Genomic DNA, 20275 nt, shown 5'->3' with positions numbered 1-20275 from the left:
GAGCTGGAAGGAACAGGGGGAGAAGGGAGAGTGAGTGGCTCCTCCCTGGAACTCCTGACTTTTATAAAGGATAACTGTTCTTTGTTTGTTTGTTTGTTAATAGAAAAAAAGCAGAAAATGAATATAAGAAAACAAAAATACCCAGACTCTCAGCACCCGGGGGACCTGTTGGCCCATGGGCATTCACACTTTCATCCATTATTCTTTAACTTGTTTGTTCAGGAGATGTGGAATGGATGCTGTCAGCTGTCAGGTGCTGTGGATGGGGGAGCAGCATGGCCCTAAACCCCAAGGTGCTAAGGAGAGAGAAACAGGTGCTGATGCAGGGTACAAGCGGCAGGACTAGCCTGAGGCTCCAGGAATACCTGGTACTCGACCGAGACCTGAGGGTAAGCAAGTTGCTGGAGCAAGGGTGTGAAGGCCTGAGGTGGGGCAGGAGGCATCTACATCAGTGCAAGTACCCTGCGGCTGGAAGGTGCTCTGAGCAGAAAGAGGAAGTGCAGGCCCAGCCCAAACAGCTGGAGGCCCAGCAGGAGCAGGCAAAGATGGGCAGGACGGATCCTGTGGGACCTGGCTAAGCTGGGGATCTGTCTGAAGAGCTGCAGGAAGCTCCTGGAGGGGTTTGAGCCAGAGTCGGTCAGACTTCACGAGATGTCCTGCTGTATAGGACAGAGTGCTGGGGCCCAAGTACTAATAAAGAGAAGAGAGGATTTGGGAGCAGAGTGGATAGGCCCCGTGCGGGGCTGGGCAGTGGGGCCCTGATGAAGGCACTGGAGCACCTGGGTGTACCACCCTGATGCATCTGGAGGGGCTGGGCTTGAGGAGCTGAGAGCCAACTCACCAGAGACCAGGAAGCCATGTAGTACCAGGCGGAGGGGATGCTGAACATAAGGGAGCAAGTGGGGGGCTCTGGGAGTCAAGTGAGGGGAGGAGAGGCTCTCGCACCAGGAGGTCAGGGAGAAGGTGGGCCAGTGGGGCCAGGAGGGCCTGGGAGCTGATGCTTCCCGAAGGAGGGGGCTCTCAGGGCAATTGCTGCTGCGGCTCAGGACCTGCAGGTGGCTAGTGAGGTGAGCCGGGTGAGTGGGAGAGGAAGGAAGCAGGGCAGTCAGTCAGCACGGACCCACTCTCCACAGCGGTGCGTGGGGATCTGGGCTCCAGGGCTGGAAGCTTCAGGAGAAGTTTCCATGCCTTAGTGTACCACTCCTGGAAAGGTGGTGGAGAGAAGTTGGACGGGGGAGGGCCCTGAAGTTCCTAACCCGGGATCTCAAGGTTGAGAGCCCAGATGAATTAGGGTGCTGCTCCCCAGAAACTGGCCTATGAAAGGTGGTTTGGCCAGTGGGGGGCAGGAAGCAAGCAGATGGGGGGGCAGCTGTAGCAGGAGCAAAGCTGAAGGGGGGACAGCATCACTTAGGAAGGGAGGGCACTGTCCAGTGTGGGTGGCAGAGGTGGGGCGGAAAGGAGGGAGGCCCCCAATGTAGAAAGAGTAAGAGGTGGTTACCTGGTCATCGCATCGCAAGGGCAACACATCCTCCCACCTCCTCCCCCCAGGGGTCTCCTCCTGTAGCTCCGAATCCCCCCACCTCCCCGTGAAGGGAGCGCAGCCCCTCGCCGCCCCCCTCCCATTAAGGAGGCAATGCGGAAAGGCCGGCGGGCTCTGGGACACGCGCGCGGTGGGACTGATGCGCAGTTTATCACCTTCGGGCGCCGCTGTGCGGAGGCGGCCGGCCAGGCTGGGGGCCGCTCGGTCCCGGCTGCCCCGCGCCCTCGCCCTCCGAGGCCGGGACGCCCGCGTGAATCTCTTGGTTCTGAAGTTTGGCGCCCTCGAAAACTGTTATTTTTATCGCAGCTTCTCGTACGCGGTGGTGAGACGTGTGGACACGGCGCCTTTAAGGAAGCTCCCGGACTACGCTCTGGGTGGGCGGGGCCCTGAGTGGGCGGGGCCCTCGGGGGCGGGGCCTTCTCGAAGTGGCCCGAGGGCGCGGCCGCCTGGACCCGCCAAGCGCCCAGCGCGGAGCAGACATGACCTCACGCAGGTGAGCCAGGGCCGCTAGGTGGCTGGACTCCGCGACCCCTGGAGATGTGCTTCGGGCCCCATGGGCACCGACGGATAGCGCCGAGACATGGCCCCAGGCCTGACCTCCTGGCACAGACCTCTCTCCACAGCTAGGGCCTGATGCCCGGGGTCCCAGGCCTACAGGCCGGGCCTCACCCAGGCGGTGGAATCTTTCTAATGGGGGTGGGAGATGCCACGGTGGAGGTCAGAGGTACCCTAGCCCTAAGGAACAGAATATGCCCTGCAGGTGGTGGGTGGCAGTGGTTGGAGCCTAGAATGGGCAGCAGGTGTCAGGACAGAGCCAGACCCTCCCACTCTCCCTCCCCTGGACTCCTTGCCCTGCCCCAGGCTCCCTTCTGGCCACTGGATTTGTGTTCTGCCAGGTGCGGGGTAACTCTTGCTTCCCTAGGACCCCTCAGGGCAGGCTCTAGTCTCCTCTGCTCTAGTCTTGGTCCCTAGACCCTAACTACAAGGACCAGCCCTCTCTAGATGGGCTCCTCTTTCCTCCAGACCCTCTTAAGGGCCAGGTTTAGGGGACAAGCTCCCTGGTACGGATGTGAGGGCCTCGGCAGCTGCAGGTCAAACCAGCTTCCTGCCTCCATGGGGAGGGAAAATGGGAAGTGTGACAGGAACTGGGCCCTTCCTGCCCTTTCTGCTGGACCCCTGCTCTCTGGGCATGAGCGCACACACGTGTGAGCTCAGACTGTGGCATGCATGTGGATGTCCACGGGGGGTCATACAGGTGTGAGACACATATCCCTGGGGGCTTGGTGAGGCAGGAGTTCACAGGAGGGGTCATGCTATGACCCTGAGTGACTTTCTAGATCAGTGAGGGGCTGGACAAGGTCTGATCTTCAGGGTCCCCAGGGTGTCTCTGGACCCAAGGAGCAAGGTCCTTAGCCCCAGGCAGAGACCGCTGCTTCCCCCCGTCTCCCACCAGCAACACCTCAGTGATGAGGGTCCCAGGATCCCTAGGAGGGATGTAGTGAGGAAGCAGCTAGGCACAGTGGCCTCCGTCAAGGTCACAGGCCCTCTTAGCTCAGGAACAGTGGAAATCAGTTGGATCTCAGGAACTTCTCTGCGATAACAGTCCAAATTCAGGGAGGAGGGGGTTTTGAGGTTTGGTTGGATGACGCCTCAGACTCCCCTCAGCTTCGCTCTCAACTGTCCCCCAGGCAAGTTCTGGTCCTCAGAGAAGGCCATGTCTGTGCCATGTGCACGTGACCTTGCTCCAGCCTGGGAAAGCCCCTGGTGAGGCTCTGCCCTGCCCTGTGCTGACCATCTGGACTGTCACCCCTCTGGCCTACACCCCATGAGGCCTGGGCAGTGAAGTTCATCCCCGTGCCCATCCCCACCTCAAGTCCCCTTCCTGTGGCCCTGTGGTTTGTGGGCCAATGGGCACTTCCATCGGCACCGTCTCCCAGGGGCCTGCGGCACTGTGGGGCAGGGCTGGCTGTAGGTGCACTGATACTGATGCCTGGGAGGGGGCTGGGTCCCATGGTGGGCTGGTGGGCATGCAGAGCCCCCTCAGGCTCACGCTCTATTCCAGGGGTCGGAGAGGACAGTGTATCTCTGGTTAATTTGGTTCTATATAGACAGGTGGCCCTTGGTTTAGCTTCTTCTTGGGCCAGAAGGGTCAGGGCCTGGGGCCTGGGGGCAGGGAGATGGAGAAGGACACTGCCTATGCTCTGGGGTCCTCAGGCCTGGAATTCCAACCAGGAACCCTTCTCCACTGGCCTGTGGATTCCCCACCATCACAACAGTGTCTGCCCTGCAGGAGTCTCCAGCCCCCGTATCACGGGTATAGGTGTGTTGACTCCCAGGTTCCAGGGTTGGAGCAAGGCCACACAGGGAGCTAGGCCAGCCAGTGGCCAGTATGGGTTCAGGCTGATTGGTTAGGTGGGCTGTTCCTGGGCTCCTGAGCACTGACTGGGTTCAGTTGGGCCTCGAAGGGCCGAGGCCATGAGACCTGTTGGGAGCCCAGTATGCCCTGTTCACCCTACCTGTCTTCCTTCCCTGGGACTGCAAGGCCATGTCGCCAAGGCAGAGCTGAGTCATTGACCCATCACAGAGCAGGGAGCTCTTTGGCACAGAGGTGACCCTGGGCCCTGGCACAGAGGGGTATGGGGATTGGAGATGGGGATCTGTAGCCTCCCTACCTCCTCCCACCCCCCCCCCCAGCCAGGGGCAGGAAGCCTCACTGGCCTGCTGGGCTCTCAGCTCCACCCTCAGGCCTGGGTTGGAGGGTAGTGAGGCCCTGCGTCAGCCTGGGATTCTGGAGGGTGGTGGTGTGAGTGGCTGCAACCTCTCAGGATGCCCCACCCCTGGAGATTTCCACCTGATAGACCCAGTGGCAGTTTGTGGGGAGGAGAGGGGGATGGAAAGTATGATTGAGAGTCCCTGAAAGGACAACAAGGTGCCCTTCACCCCTCTCTGTGGCTTTGATTCTGGGCCTCCACCCTCCACCCCTGCCCCCACACTCTGGGCATTGCCCATCTTGAACTGGAATCTGAGACTACTGTGGCTGGGGGGCGGGGAGGGGGCATCTGGGCACAGGATGTGGTTCAGCGGAGTAGGTGGCCCATGGTGGAGGGGGAGTTGGAAGCTTTCTTCTGGGTTCCACTCCCCGCCCCCCCCCCCCCCGCCCCTGCCCCACACTGTCTCAGCATGGGTCCAAGGACAGCATGAAGCCATTGCCCTGTTCCTGGTGGCCTCGCCTACTCTCCTGTGATTGGCTCTGGAGGTCACCATGTGGCATCTCCTCCTCTAGGAAACTGGCAACCTTACCTGCTGGACCACTTGACCAAAAATTGCCCCCAGATCTGGCTCCCCTACAAGCCAGCATGGGAGAGGGCTCAAAACACTAGGCTCAGAACATGCCCAGGAAGGGCCTGGATGACGGTAACCCCGATTCCCCCGGGGGAAAGTGTGAGCAGGCAAGTTGCTCAGGCTGGGTGGCCCCGGGGAGGTCATTTGAGCTTCCAGGCCTCTCTGGACCAACACATGGACCCTGGGGAGCCATCAGGGTCAGATCTGAGCCTGCCCTCAGTGAAGACACAGGGTGACAAACACAAAAGTATGTGTGTGTCTATGGGCTGTTAACACGGTAGGGGCAGCAGTGGGGTTGCTGGGAAATGCAGGGAATGTGAACCATGCCCAGCAAAAGGGGTTGGTTCTGGGTGCATTTGGAAGGTAGGACCCGAGGTTGCTGGAAAAGAGAGTGCCGAGGGGCTGCAGGCTGGTGACCTGAGCTATGCCTGAGCAGTGGCCCCCTTCACGGGGCGGGGACCGGGTAAAAGAGCAGGGCTTTTGGAGTGTGTCCAGCAGTTCTAAATTTTGCAAATGTTAAGATAGAAATGTTGTTACCTTTCCAAATGGAGGTGCCAAGAAGAGAAGTATCTGTGAGTTTGAAGCTCAGATCCCAGGTGAGGCTAGAGGTGTAAAAGGCACATGGCCGTGTAAACACATGGCCAGCACAGGTGAGGAGCTCTGACATTGAGAGGTCAGAAAGAGGAGGGCCCAGCAAAGGATCCTGGCCAGGTGAGGCAGAAAAGCAGGGGAGTGTGGAATTCTGGAGAAGGGCCGAGTGGAGGCCTGGGTCAGTCCGATGCTGCTGAAGAGTGAGGCCTGGCCACGGGCCCCGGAGACGGATGAGCACCCTGAGAGCAGAGGTCTGGAGGGCAGAGGGAAACAGATCTGCGAGGACTCAGGCAAGGATGGGCAGCGTAGGCCAGTGCAGACCAGAACTTGCCGTGGTGATGGAAATGTTTCCTACCTGCACTGTCAGCAGACTGCTAGCCTCACGTGGCTCTCAGCAGTAAAACATGGCAGTGTGGCCAAGGAACTGGGCTTTGATTTTGTTGAATGTTAATTCATTTACATTCACATTTCACACATGTTATAGGCTGCTGTGCTGGGCACGCAGGTATAGACTAGGAGCACAGATGGTCCTTGGAGGAGGAAGGACAGGCTGAAGGCCTGGGGCAAAAGGAGGCCTGGAGGGAGAAGCGTCCAGGTGGCGTTAGACACGTGATCTGATTTCCATTCTAGAAAGAGCTCCACAGGGCGGGATCATCCTTCCTCCTATCTCTTGGTCAGATTTAAACCTGGGCCAGAAATTCCTGCCCTAGTAGAGGAAGCAAAAGCTACCAGGGGAAAGAACCCAGCAGTTATGATCTTGGACATGGGCTCATGCACAGCCCTGAGTGAGGGCCCTCCTGGCCAGTCCCTCTGGGAACCTGGGGCTGTCCCCCACCTCATGGGGGAGGCTGTGAAGAGGGACAGTCCCAGGGAGGCAAGGCTGGGGACAGAGGCAGGGTTGCAGTCCCTCTTAGCTTGCAGCCCCCCCTCTAGTCCTTCAGCAATAGGATCAGCCTGTATCAAGCCCTACAGTTGGCAGAACCTGCCAGCCACCCTGGCCGTCCCCTCAGGGGCAGCCCATCCATCCACCTGTACCCCAACCATCCATTTACTTATTCATCCGCTTCTTCTTCTTTTGTTTTTTCTAAAGATTTTTTGTATTTATTTTAGAGAGCGTGAGCACAAGTGGGGGGAGGGGCAGAGGGACAGAGAAAAATCTCAAGCGGACTCTGCCCTGAGCACCGAGCCCAACGCTGGGCTCAGTCTCACAAACCTGAGATCATGACCTGAGCCGAAATCAAGAGTGAGAAGCTTAACAAACTGAGCCGCCCAGGTGCCCCCTTATTCATTCACTTCTTAACTAATACCCAGGCACTGTTTTCGTCCCTGGGATACTGCATTACACAGAACAGGTTCTGCCCTTGGGAGCTTAAATCCTTGAGTGGGAGATAGTCAGCTTATATCATATATGCCAAGGAGGCAAATACTATGAAGAAAAATAAAGCCGAATAAGGGATAAAGAATGAGAAGTGCGAGGTGTCTCCCAGCCCTATGAGTGTGGGCCAGGGGGCCAGAGCTCAGCTCGTACGACGACTCTGTGGTGAGTGAGCTCATGTGGGTGTGGAGCCAGGGCCGGGGAGAGTGGTCCAGGTGGGGCGGAGAGCTGAACCTGAAGATGTGCTCTTGCCCTGGGAGGGCTAAGTGCCTGACACGTTATGGGGGCGGGGCAGTCCCTGGGCTTGCGGCACATGCCCCATGAGAGGAGGTGGTGGCCAACACCACACCAGGAGGGGTAGAACGGGGTCTGCTGACGGGGCTCTGCGGGCAGGAAGGAGGCCCTGGGTGACACTAGGGCACCCCGAGTGCTTTTGGCCAAGCTGCGATGCCCTGCGATGCAGGGCCAGAGGGACCAGGCACAGAGTGTGAGGTGAGGTTCCTGATGGTGGCTGTGTGGGGGTGCTGGAGGCTGTCTGTCCCCCTCACCCCCACCCACCCCCCCAGCGGCAGGAAGGTTTCTGTTCATCTGTGTCCCTGGGGCCTTACAGCCCCACCTCCTTCCCCACAGACCTCAGACCCAGTGGTCACTGCCCATGGCAGCTTGTAAGCATGGGGCCCACCACAGGCCCCATCGGTGGAGGCTGGGTGTGGGCCAGGACTTCAGGGGGGGAGCCCAGAGTATGCTCAGTGTCACCCCAGCTCTCTGGGATTGCCAGCTTGTGGTCCTCGTTCCAGATGGTTGCACCCCAACATGAGCGGAGCTGAGGCCGAGAAGCTGCTCCCGTCCAGGGGCCAGCATGGGAGCTTCCTGGCAAGACCCAGCAAGAGTTGCCCAAGGGGCTTCACACTGTCTGTCAGGTGGGTGAAGGGGGGGTGGGTGCTGCGGCCAGGTGTGGACAGGCCTGAGGCTCCACCCTAGGCTGGGGGACAGGTGGGGATCGGTCTTCTCCGTCTTCCCAGAGGGGTGTAGGACATTGGGAAGTGAGGATCCCTGCTGGGGGCTGGACATCTAAGAATCTGGGTTTTGTGAGGAGTGGGGAGCCACCAGGTTGGCAAGGGTGGGTGGAAATCTGGCATTCCTGACCAAGTGGCTTCTGGACAGGAGGGAATCATTTAGAAGGGCTCAGTGAGGTAGGGAGTTGGCAGGACCTCCCCCCTGCCCTCTGAGGAGTCTGGTGTGGTGGACAGGGGGCCTCAATGGCTGTCATTAGGATCCCATCTCCTGGGGATGCTGCCCACTGGGGGTCCGGCCCGAGGGCATGACAGGGCCATTGTGTAGGGAGGAGGGATGGGGAAGCGCTGCAACCAGCACAGTGGACAGCCAGATCCGTGTGGGCCCAGATGGGAAGGGGCCAGCCTGTGAGAAAGAGTGGTGATCTGGGGAGCGGGCTTTCAGAAGGCCTCTAGGTCTTTCCAGTCTCTGCTAAAGCTGAGGCAGCAGGTGGGACTGAGGTTAGCCCTCAGGATGGACTTCTCTCCCTTTGGAGAGGCTGAGGTCCTCCCCTGGGGCTTTCCTGATAGCTTCCCATGCTGTGAGGCCTGGGGAAGCTATCCTGAGGGCCCTGCTGCTGGTCGTCAGGAGCTCCCAGGCAGGTCGTCTGCGGTGCGGCGGAGCCCATCACGGAGGGCTGCTTCGGTGTCCGCCTCCAGGCCGATGGAGAGTCAGGCCTGTGGTCTGCAAGTCCAGTCCTGACCTCACAGGGGGAGCAGTGGGGGGGGATGCCCATCGCCCAGGGTGGGACTCTCACACTGGCTGATGGGGCAGGGCCTTGGCTGTTCTTGGCAGGGGAAGGGCAGGGGCAGAGACATCAGGGCAGGAAAAGCTCTGGGACTGCTCTGGAACCTGAGGGTGGTGATGGGAAGAAGGGGTTGGTGGGAGCAGCACCCCCCACAACAGTGCCTGGTGCACCTGCCTTCCAGGCGCCACGATGAGGTGACCCACATCAAGATCCAAAACACAGGCGGCGACTACTACTACGATCTCTACGGAGGGGAGAGTTCGCAACGCTCGCCGAGCTGGTGCAGCACGACACGGGCCAGCAGGGGGCGCTGCTCCGCGAGCGCAGCGGGGCCCCAGTTGAGCTCCGGCACCCGCCGGGCTGCCAGGACCCCGTATCCGAGCGGTGAGCTGCAGACGCCTGCATGTGTGTGACCATGTGCATGCCAGGGTCCGTGGCTCAGGGTCAGGCTTGGGCACAGCTAGAGCAAAGTTGAGGGAGTGTCCTGCATGCCCCCTACCCGGGGCTTGGGGCCTCCTTTCCTCTAGGTCTGGGGCACTGGCCACAAGGGTGAAAGTGTGCAGCAGGAGCCCTGCAGCCAGCCTTATACCTACCCTCCTGCCTGGTGACTCCGGTGAGCAGTTTTCTCCAGCCTCAGTTTCCCTGCCTGCACTGCCGAGACCCGAAAAAGCTGCATGGGCCAGGGAGGGGTTGTGGGGCTCTTCTGAGAAGGGGGCCCTGTTCCTCCTTTCTGGGGACCAGACTGCCACCTGGTGGCCACCCTCGGCCCTGCAGGGCCCGCCTGTCTTGCTTCCAGCCTGCCCGCTCCTGGGCAGGGGGAGAATCAGAGAGTCGGGCAAGGCCGACTGAGGCTGGCCTGGGTGAGGGCACTGCCCGGACCCTTGAGATCTGGGTGGGTCCGTCTGTTTCTCTCTGTGTCTGTGTCTTGTCTTGGAGCCTTCTGGCTGCATGTGGGTTTGTGTCCCCTCACCCGGCCAGGCCATGGCCCCCAGGCTCACCTGGGCTCCCCCACCCCACCCCCACCACGCTGGGCCAGGTGGTACCATGGGCACCTGTCTGGCAAGGAGGCCGAGCAGCTGCTGATGGAAAAAGGACGTCCGGGTACCTTCCTGGTGCGGGAGAGTCGGAGCAAACCGGGGGACTTGGTTCTGTCTGTGCTCACACAGCAGCCAGACAAGGCTGACCGCCGGCCGCGGGTCACACACGTCATGGTCCACTTCCAGGTGGGAGGTGGCAGCAGGTGTAGGGTGTGACTCAGGGGAGGCAGGCAGTGGCCAGGCGCCTCATTGTGGCCCCCACAGCCGGATGGGAAGTATGACGTGGGAGGTGGGGAGCAGTTCGACACCCTCACAGACCTGGTGGAGCAGTCAGGGATCGTGGTGCATCTCAAGCAGGTATGCCCAGAGGCATGTGACCCTTGGGATCCAGAGGGAGCTTCGCGCCTGGGGTGGGGACGGCCTAAGGGACATCGGGACCCAGGGAAAAGGGGCTAGGCAGTGCTGGGGTGGGGTGGCCTAGGGAAACCCCCTGGGGGAAGGCGCCGCGGCGTCTGCTGGACCCTGTCAAGTGTGGACGCAGACCTCTCCCGGCCAGCCCCTCAAGGCCACGAGGATCAATGCCGCAAGCATCGAGAGCCGAGTACAAGAGCTCAGCAGGGCCACTGAAGCCAGCGAGAAGGCCAAGCAGGACTTCTGGGAAGAATTCGAGGTGCCCGCCCCCCTCGCCACTGTTCACTCTCCCACAGACTCCCGTCCTTAGGGGCTTGCGCGAGGCCCAGCAGAGGGGTGAGGTTTAGGGGAGGTAGGATGGTCACTGAAGGCTCTGGGAAAGTGTGGGACAACAGGCTGAAGCTCCCCACCCCCAACCAGATGCTGCAGCAGCAGGAATGTCGGCTCCTGTATCCACGGAAGGAGGGGCAGCGGTTGGAGAACAAGCCCAAGAATCGCTACAAGAACATCCTTCCCTGTGAGGGCCAGGCGGGGGGGCCGTGTTGGGGAGCCAGGGCTCCATCCGCTACATGTGGGGGCCCATCTGGCAAGGAGGGGCCTGTGGAGGTTGAGGCAGGGTGCTGTGTCCCACCACTGGGGTGACTTCCCCTTTTGCGCATTCAGGGCCCCTTCCTCCCTCATCTTGCTCACCATGGGGTCTGCGGGCAAGGAGACGGGTGAGGTCCATTTTTTCCTCCCTCTCCCCTCGAGACCTGAGCAGCATCTTCGCTTCCCAGTTGATACCACCCGTGTCACTCTGCATGATGTGGACGACAGTGTGCCTGGTGCCAACTACATCAACGCCAACTATATCAGGGTGGGTGTGTGAGAGACGGGTGTGGTCAGCTGCTTGTGTAGCCTAGCATGGACACCTCGAGCCTGGCCACATACCAGTCACCCTATCTCCCGTTATGAACTTGGAGCTCCTGCTGGCAGGCCCGGGAAGATCCAGGTGCCCCAATGATCCATGGGCCCTGGCAGGACAGTACACATTGTTGGGGGAGAGGGGCTGTGGAGGTTTCCAAGGAGCCCTCAGAGTGGGCTGCACTAAATATTGGTCCTAAGCTCCTCCCTAGCCTAGGGCAGGAGGGGCTGTGTGTGAGCCACCTGGTGCTGCTTTGCACATCATTTGTTTGTGAGCCACCTGGTGCTACGTTGTATGTCATCTGCATAGACTTGCATTGTCCTCTGGCATTTTAAATCCTGGAAACAATGGACCCCCGGCCCCCACCCCCTTACAGAGTGATCCAGAGGAGAAGCCAGGTCATGGACTGGGCAAGGTGTACATCGCCACCCAGGGCTGTCTGCAAACCACAGTAGCTGCCTTCTGGGCGATGGTGCACCAGGAGAACACGCGGGTCATTATCATGGCCACAAGAGAGGTGGAGCGAGGCCGGGTAGGAGCTTGGGCTTGACAGCCCCCTCCCCACCATGTGCTCATGTGGATTTGTGCTGGTGGCTGGCCCAGCCTTGCTTTTTCTTTAGCCTTCGGGATGCTAGGCGGGGAAGTGTGTGTGTGTGTGTGTGTGTGTGTGTGTGTGTGTGTGTGCCTGTGTGTGTTGTGGGAGGGGGAGGGACTCTGGAAAGCCCCTGTGTATGCATGTGCATGTGTGAGTCCCCACGGGGCACAGGGGCAAGGGTGCTGGTGGTCTTCCAGCACAACTGATGCAATGCACCCTCCCTCCCAGAACAAATGTTTCCGGTACTGGCCAGAGCGACATGGCAGCCAAGAATATGGCCGTGTACTTATTTGCAACTTGGCTGAGTACCAGGCCCAGGGCTACTGTGTGCGGGAACTGCAGGTGTGGCGGCCAGATCAGGTGAGCCCAGAGGGCCACAAGACATGGAGGGCCAGAGTCACAGTAGTCAGGAAGTCCCCAGGTCTGTGCTGGGGGTGAGGAAGTCCTGTGCTGCCCCCTGCCTCGTGGCTCCACCCAATCCCATTGGCCTCAGTGGTATATTCATGTCCCTTAACCCAGTGGGCACAGTCCCGGCCTGGGCTCTGCTGGGCCGTGCTCACAGGCAGGCCACATTCTCAACCCCAGGCCCCAGGTCCCATCTGCCTGGCTCCAGGGTGGCCTCACACCCACATGGCCTCTCCTTCCCTAGTCTCTCCCTGGGCCACCTCAGCAGATTCAAGGTCCTTCGTAGGCCAGTGGTACCTGTTTCTGTGGCAGGAACAGATCCCTTCCCATGTCCCCCACCCCCACCCTGTCTCTTATGTCTCACCACCTGGGGGGCCCTGCAGGGCCCTCACACTTGAATCTTCCCAAATAGAGGCCATTGTCCCTGAAACCTGCCCCCTCACCCCATTGCTCCCTCTTCCTTTCCCCAGGGGTCTGAGCCACCTGGGGCTATCTGAGAGCCCCCAAGCTCTGGATCCCGTATTTCCCTCCCATCCCCTTCCCGGCCTTGACCCTGCTGGTCACAACTTCTGGCAAACTCTGCCTGCCTCCTCCCGGTTCATGCCCCCTGCCCCTCTTACCGTGGGGCTCACAGCAGCTCCACTGTGACCCTGCGGCCTGGCCCCACCTGGGAACTGCCCAGACTGGCCCGGCTCACGCTCACCAACCCACCCTGCCCAGGAGGAGCCACCGCGCACAGTGAAGCACTACCAGTACTTCAGCTGGCCAGACCACCGGGTCCCGGCCGAGCCGTCCGGCGTCCTCGGCTTCCTGGAGGAGGTGAACAGGGCCCAGAGCAGCATGCCAGGGGCCGGACCCATGGTGGTGCACTGCAGGTGCGATCGGGGACGGGGTGGGCGGGCAGTGCAGGTGCAACCCCGGGCAGGGCCACGGCCTCCTCGCCTAACCTCGCCACAGGCCTCCTTCCTGGTCGGTCCCCACAGCGCCGGCATCGGACGCACTGGCACGATCATCGTGATTGACATCCTGGTGGACCTCCTCCGCCGGCAGGGTGAGCCGCCCGGGCCCCTCCCTGCCGGCCCCGCCCCTCCCGTCTAGCCCCGGCCCCCGCCCGGCCCTGAGCGCGCTCGTGCCCAGGTCTGGACTGCGACATCGACGTTCCCAAGACGATCCAGCTGGTGCGGCGGCAGCGCTCGGGGATGGTGCAGACCGAGGCGCAGTACAAGTCCGTGTACCTGGCGCTGCAGCGGTACATCCAGGGCGAGCAGCAGCGTCTGCGCCAGCAGGTGGGGGCGGGGCCGGGCTGGGGCGGGGGGCTCGCGCGGACGCCACATGGTGACCGACAGGTCCTCCTCCCAGCGCGAGCCGCGGGAGGGGCGCGACTATCTAGACGTGGGCATCGGGTCGGCGGACCCCGGCCGCAACGCTGGACCCCTGTCGTCTCGGGCGCCGGCGGCGTGAGTAGGGTCGTCGGGGAGCGGGACCGGGCCGGGGTCCCCGTCGGGAGCGGGCAGCGTATGGGGCGGGATCCCGCGTGGGCGCCCGCCTAACCCTGTCTCCGCCCGCAGGACCCCGGAGGCCTCCGGCGGCGAGTACGAGAACCTGCGGGGCCTCGCGCGGTGGGGGACCCCGCGCAGTGCGGGGGCTCCGCGTGCGCGCGCCCCGGGTGGGGCCGGAGCCACACTGGAGGCTGGGAGCCCGAAAGGCGGGCCGTGGCGTTCCTCAGGACTGTGTTTAGGACATACAGGCTGGAGCTTGTCCCTGAGTGCCGGGGGAGGGGTCCCTCCTGACCTGGCCTGGACGCCTAGAAATGGGGAGGGGCAGTCGGGAGACCCGACTGTCCCTGCCCCTTCTGGGGCTCCCAGGTGACGGAGGAGCGGGAAGGCAGGGCTTCAGGGCTGTGGTTTGTCTCTCGGTATGGGAGGCCACCAGTCATGGCCCGCACAATACAGTGACCACGTATGTCATGAGTGGCCAGTCTGTGCTTGACCTGACTGTAGCCACCATCAGTGTTTGCCTGCCCCACCCCCATCCTAGGCACCCACCCCTGCTTTGGAGCTGCCCACAGGGCAGGTGCATGTGAGATGCTCCTGCGAACACGTGAGCGACCCCGTGTGCCTGGGTGAGGCTCACGTGTGTGCATGACTGGTGTGTGACGGGTGTTCCGTCACTGGCATGTAGTCTGTGCCCCTCCCATCGCGGATGGCCCTGTGGCTTTGTGGTACCCTCAATAAAATGACTCGTTCTCAGTTCTGTGTCTTTGTTGGGGTCTGGGGCCCAGCTTCCCAAGGGTCTCCCTGAGCACCCTCCCCATCCCAGCCCAGCCAGAGGCCCAGCCATCCCACCCACCTCGAGGTGAGGGGTGAGGAGTCTGGGGAGCCAGAACCAGCCTGGCCTCGCTTCACCATGCTAACTGGTGGTGCAAGATTCCTGGGATCGATAGCAGAAGCCAGTGGGGGTTGGCAGGACTCCTGCCCATCCCTCGAGCCGCTGCACTTGGCCCTGCGAGGATCTGCTGGAGGTCTGCAGGATCTTCAGGACACACTGGCTGTCACCACTTCTGCTTCTGTGCGTCCTTAGGCCTTGGTTCGCAGAGAGTCAGTCCTGGGGTTCTGTGGCCCTCTTGTCAGGACTCTCAGCAGGGCTGTGGAATCATGACTTCTTGGGGGGTCCAGCTCGGGCGTGTTGGAGGAGGGGTCTGGACCGGGCCAAGGCCCCACCCCTTCCTGCCCACCCCACCCTGCTCCAGCTGCCCTCCCCATCTTCCTGGGGGAGGGGGGCAGGACTGCTCCAGCCTATCCACAGCCCACAGGGAACAGGAGCTGGACACCCTAGAACCTGGGGGCTATCTGCCCTAGAGGCTGCTGGGATTTCAATCCAGTGGGAGTGAGACAGGGGCAGACCGTGGCTTTTCGGGAGGGAGAGGCTCAGTGGCGTGGCGAGGAGGGCACACAGGCAGAGGACCCCTTATCAAATGTGGCTACAAAAGAATTTATTTTAAAATGTGCAGCTCAGGCTGGGCACTGGAGGACTGGGCCTCCTGCTGCTGCCCTTTGTCCCCCTAGTCAGAGGGCAGGATTAGCACCCCGACCCGATGGAAGGGGCCAGCCCTGCCTGGGGAAGGGGCCTGGGGAAGGAGCCGTGGGTGAAATGTGAAAATAAAATGAAGATGGTGAGTGCCATCCCTTCCCAGCAAAGGGCTGCTAATGCAGGTAATTCACAGTGAATACAGAGGGGGCCTCATCAGGGCTGTCTCTCCGTGATGGGGGGTTAGGGAGGTGGTCTCTGGGACCCATGGGAGCCTGTGATTCTTGGAAGCTTCAGGGACCCTTCTGTCCGTGCCATCAGGATCCAGCCCCCCAGAGTAGGGGGAAGGCTAGCTGAATGGGTATATGGGGTCCTCAGAGATGTTGGGGCCCCTCTGGGGTTGCCACACCTGTGACCCAAACTGTGGGCCAGGGACCCACACCTGGAGCTGGGGCAGGGGTGACTGAGCCTAGCGGTCGGCCAAGGGCCCAGGAGAGAAGGCAGCGGCGCTGGTGATGGTGGCAGAGGGCGGGGGGACGCAGTGCAGGTTCCCAGTCTTCAGCGCGCACTGCACGGGCCAGAGCACCACACAGGAGAGCACCAGTAGCAGGGCCGTGACCAGCGCCACGCGCCTCCAGTCCCTGCAGCGCGCCCAGCAGCGGGCCAGACGGCCCTGGCGGCGGGCAGGGCGCGGGGCGGGTGTGGGTGCAGTGGGCTCCGCAGGCTTGCTCAGGCCCACATCCACACACACGAAGCCAGGCGCTGGAAGGCCGGGTGTGGAGGGCGGCGGGCGGCAGCACAGCTTAGTGCCCTCCAGCCACACGGGCTCCTCCCGACGCAGGTGTGCCGGCATCCTGGCCTGCAGCTGGCGGCTGGTGCGCAGGGCGGGGGCCCCGGCAGCCGGCACAGCCGTGGGCTTCCGGCAGAACGGGCAGGGCACAGCCTCGCTGCCGGGCCGGCCTGTTGGCTGGGCGGCCGCCAGCCGTGCCAGGCACTCCAGGCAGAAGACGTGTGTGCAGGAGAGCTCCTTGGGCGTCTTGAAGATGTTGTCGTAGCCTGAGAAGCAGATGGAGCACTCCAGTGGGGAGGCCACCTTCTCTGAGCCGGGGGTGCTGGGGGACCTGGGCACCGTGGCTGTAGGGCTGGGCCGACCGGGGGCCGGCGTGGCTGTATGCCACACCTGCTGGCCTGACGACATGACTCTGAGCTGTGGGACAAATGGAGAGCCCTGTGAGTGACCGCAGGCTGCCCCTTTTCTGCACAGTCTGCTGTTCTCACCCTGTGTCTCTTTTGCGCAGCACCAGCCCCAAAGATCTCTGGAAGGACACTGCCCACCTGTGGGCACCTCGGGAAAGTCCCATCTATACCAGAGTCAAGGTCTTTCTGTTCAAGTTGTAAGCCTGCCCCCCCCCCCACCTCCTCACATGCCAAGACAGGGGTGAGCATCCCGGGGGTGCTCTAAGGAGGGTCTAAGAACGGAGGCCATGTGCACCAGGGTGTCGTGCTGACCGTTCAGTGGACACCTCCTGCTGGGCCTGTCCTACCCGGCAGTGCCACCTGGGCATAAATAAAGTCGACGACAACAGCCCACAATAGTTGCTATTGACGTCCGGGCTCTGCCAGGCCGGGCCCAGGTCACGGGACACACAAGAGCCACAGCACAGAAAAGGCAGCTCAGAGGGTGGGGTGACCAGCTGGGGTCACCTGGCCAAGAGATCAGCAGGACCTGGGCTCTCCCTGGAGGAGTGTGACTCTGGGTCGGGTGAAGTGGGTTTGGACATGGATCCCAGCATGGGCACCTGATGTGGTTGGTACACACCCAGTTTTCAGGCAGCTGAATGAGGGTGGGGTGCCAGGCCTGGCTGGGTGAGGGTCAGGACTCCGTCTGGGGGCCAGGGTGAGCTGGCAGGCTGCGGGAAGTCGAGGAGGGCCTGAACAGGGGTGGGGGCCGGTGTCCCAAGGAGGCTTTGTTTCCCAGCCTCGCCCGTACCGGTAGGGCCAGCTTGTCTGGCTGGTGATGCGGGCTTGCTGCTGGCCCTCAGGACCTAGAAGTGCACCTCAGCCTGAGGAGCCCCAGCCATCCTCCGGGACGACCACCACCCTGCAGGGTCACACGGCTGCCGTCCTCCTGACCCACTCCCATTTCCACAGGAGACCCTGCCTTTGTCTCCCTGGCAAGGCTCACGGGACCTGCCTGCTGACCAGGGCCCTGTCCGGCCCTGCCCCTTGCCCTGCCACATGGGTCTCGCCTGGGGGAGGACAGGTAAGGAGGACAGTGGACAGACCCCATGGAGCCCAGAAGGACCCCCCAGAGGTGACCCTGACCCTATCTTGCTGGTTAGTCCCGGTGGGCGAGTGCAATGACTTTGTGGTGATGTGTCGTGAAGGTCTGGGTGTTGCTGCATGATGACTCTGACCACCGTGAGTCACAGTGACACCACTGTGATGTCACGGGTGCTCCCAGCATTGCAACATGAGATGTCACCACATTTGGGGACAATGGTGGCCGCAGGCTAGGCAGCAGCCTCAGCATAGTCTGGGGGCGACCACAGGCTAGCCTCCTCCGGGCCCGTATGCCCCACACCATCAGTCCCTTGGCACTGAGGTCCCAGCCCTCCTCAGAGGCACCCCACCCTGAGCTTATACAAGTGAGAGGGGAGTGCCTGAGCTGGCCTTACCTGGTGGCCGGGGGTCGTCAGCAAGGCCTGAGCATGGTCCTCTTGGCTAGCCACCACCAGGCTGTGAGGCTCCGAGCTCTCCTGTCCAGCTGTGTTCGCTCCCTCTTCTCTGGGCTGGGCCCACCTGTGCTTCACCTGGCAGGTGTCCCTCCACGGGGCTGACTACCAGCAGCTGTCCTTCCTGGGGGCACTGGTCTGGCAGGCGTGCCCTCTGCTCTGTCTCAGGCAAGCGGGGCTCAGGGGGATGCGTGCGCTCTTCCAAACGCGGAGCCCTGTCCGGAGCAGGTGTGAGTTCTCTGGGTGTCAGCTTTCGGCAGGTGTATTTATATACTCGAAGTCATATAGGCCGGGGGCGTGGCCTGGGGCCTTCGGGACTGGCTGGCCTCCCGTCCTCACCCTGGCAGGCTGGGCAGCGGAGGGCAGGAAGTCAGAGGTGAGACATCAGAGCCTGGGGTGAGGCTGGGGGGTCAGTGTGGGTTTCCACAGCCTGGGCAGGTCTGGGGTGCTGGAGTCCTGGGTAAAACCTCCCCCTGGCAGCCCCTGGGCTGCTGGGGCAGCCATTCCAGAAACAGATCCGCTCACTAACCCTATTTAAGGCCCCAGTGGCACCTGAGTGCTCAGGTGGGCCTCCCAGAAGGGCCCCTCCGAGGAGCACCCCCAGTCTCAGCCTAGCTTGTCACCCCCCACCTCATCCACACAGCCTGTTTACATGCGTGTGCCACCCCAAAGTCCACCACACGAGGGAACTTCCTGCTCTGGGTCTAGGGAGTCGGGTGAGAGGTCAGGGCTGGGCACCCCCAAGGGGTGGAGTCGGGGTGAGAGTGAGTCAGGGATCAGACCAGCCACAGGACTTGTTTTGGGTGAGTGTCTGCTGGGGGCACCCTCAGTTACACACATGGGGCAGGGGCACTGAAGCCCAAGGAAGCCCCCGACACAGCCAGGGGGTCCGGAAATCTTCCTGGGCAAAGGGGTAACGGCTCCCGCCAGTCAGTGTGGGATCCTTGCAAGCCCCAGGAGCAGCCTATGCAAAGGCCTGGGGCTAAGGCAGGGGGTCTGGACGGAGGATGTGGGGGCTGAGGCTGGGGCTTGTGCCCCTCACAGCCATGTTGCCGCTGTTCCGACAGTGGGAAGCCTACCAGAGAATCCAGCTCACGGCCAGGGGAGGGGGTGCTCAAAGAGGTGGTGGGGACCCAGAAAGGGGGCTGGGTGCTCAGTGTGGGGAGCTGCCTTGTGGGCCAGGCCCAGCTTGTGCGTGATAGGGTTCTGGTTCCCAAGGGGATCGTGACTCGGGGTCACATGCTGCCTCCAGGAAGTGTTGTCTGTGCCTCTGCTGTGAGAACACCCTCCCGAGGGCTCCTGGGAATATCCAAGTTCTGAGGTCACTTGACCTCCTCAGTGGACAAGTCAGTGCCCAGAGGCACAGGGAAGACTTGAGGAATGTGCTGTCTGGGGCGGCAGCCAGGCCTCCTGCACGGGAGCAGCGCCCAGCCCCCGGCACTGGGATCTTGGCGGCTCTGGACCCGGCGACCCACCTGCCCCCACACACCAGCTCATCCTCCCTCCTGGCGGTGGGCAGCCGTGCTGTGTGGGTGCACACGTACCCCGTGTAAGAGGCTGTCGCGCACCAGCAGGTTAACCTGTGCTTGAGCATGAACGTGTCCACTCAGGTGCAGGTGCACACACACGTGTGAGGGGAGCATGGCTTTCAGTGTGTGACCCCACAGCCCTGGGACTTGGCTGCAGAGAACACAAGGTCCCCAGTGAGCACCCCACCCCTGTCCGTTCATGGCTCTGAGATGTGGGGGTCCTGAGTCCCCCAGACACCCAGGAGTTCTGGGCTGGACACAGAAGTTGTCCTTGGCCAGGTGAGAGGACTGTGTCCCCAAGGCCCACTCTGGCTATGCCCACCCCAGGACTGGGCAGAACGGGTTTCAAACCCCGAGTGCTGCCAAGGACACACAGGATGGCCACTGCATGAAGAGGCCCTTCAGGGCTCGCCTGGGGCCCAGGTGGCCTGGGGGTGTGAGGGCTGAGCCCCCCACCTGTGCTTGCCCCGTGCTGGGTGACCTGTCAGCTGTTCTGCTGCCCCCCCTGTCAGCCGGGGACGATGACACGGGAGAGACGGGGACACATGCAGGCTGTGAACCCGGCGCGGGCAGAGACCGGGCCCCGGGCTCTGGACAGGCTCAGCATTGCCCTACGGGCGTGAGGCAGCCCTGCCGCGACACCCAGTGCACTCAGCCAGTCCTGCCCCTCCCATGCCCAGGACGGAAAGCCAGGTCCCCTAAGGTCAACTGGTGTCCCCTCCCCATCTCGCTGTGGCCAGCTCCTTCTGCGGTCTTGTGCCCAAGCTCCTGGCCAGGACATCTGCCCTCACATCGCCTCCTCAGGCCCCACGCGGCCCTCCGCTGTGCGCCCGCCTCCTGAGGCCGCCGTTCTTCCTCTTGCTGACTTCCGACCTCTGCTCTCGGTGCTTCTCCTAGTGCTGAGTGAATGAATGAATGAACGAATGAACTGCCGGCTGTGAGCCCAGGACTGTGCCAACCGCCCATCCCCCATAGCACGCTCC

The 20275-nt window shown here is 62.1% G+C and overlaps 2 protein-coding genes across 2 annotated transcripts; one reads left to right on the top strand and one right to left on the bottom strand.

Annotated features, from left to right (window-relative positions):
* Positions 1-1958: 1958 nt before the first annotated feature.
* LOC114213370 (tyrosine-protein phosphatase non-receptor type 11-like) lies at positions 1959-14250 on the top strand. Its single transcript, XM_088022674.1, is given in 16 exon segments — positions 1959-2033; positions 7646-7768; positions 8831-8904; positions 8907-9033; positions 9686-9872; positions 9951-10043; positions 10243-10356; positions 10518-10614; positions 10874-10953; positions 11378-11533; positions 11825-11956; positions 12722-12876; positions 12985-13052; positions 13139-13311; positions 13313-13458; positions 13570-14250. Coding segments are annotated over 16 exon segments (2040 nt in total). The 5' UTR covers positions 1959-2019; the 3' UTR covers positions 13871-14250.
* A 1005-nt stretch (positions 14251-15255) lies between these two features.
* RNF223 (ring finger protein 223) lies at positions 15256-17946 on the bottom strand. Its single transcript, XM_028108142.1, has 2 exons — positions 17707-17946; positions 15256-16235 (listed from the first exon to the last, which is right to left on the bottom strand). The coding sequence occupies exon 2, from the start codon at positions 16224-16226 to the stop codon at positions 15498-15500; it is 729 nt and encodes a 242-aa protein (XP_027963943.1). The 5' UTR covers positions 16227-16235; positions 17707-17946; the 3' UTR covers positions 15256-15497.
* Positions 17947-20275: the final 2329 nt, after the last annotated feature.

The sequence above is a fragment of the Eumetopias jubatus genome, unplaced genomic scaffold (genome assembly GCF_037043125.1).
Source record: "Eumetopias jubatus isolate StellerSeaLion01/CBP00866 unplaced genomic scaffold, mEumJub1_p1.0 scaffold_4, whole genome shotgun sequence".
NCBI lineage: Eukaryota > Metazoa > Chordata > Mammalia > Carnivora > Otariidae > Eumetopias > Eumetopias jubatus.
Note: the sequence above shows the minus strand (reverse complement) of the source record. Positions and strands in the feature narration are given on the sequence as shown.

What these genes read in the sequence shown, in the direction of transcription:
- RNF223 (XM_028108142.1), bottom strand. Translation starts at nt 16,226, where the DNA reads ATGTCGTCAGGCCAGCAGGTGTGGCATACAGCCACGCCGGCCCCCGGT.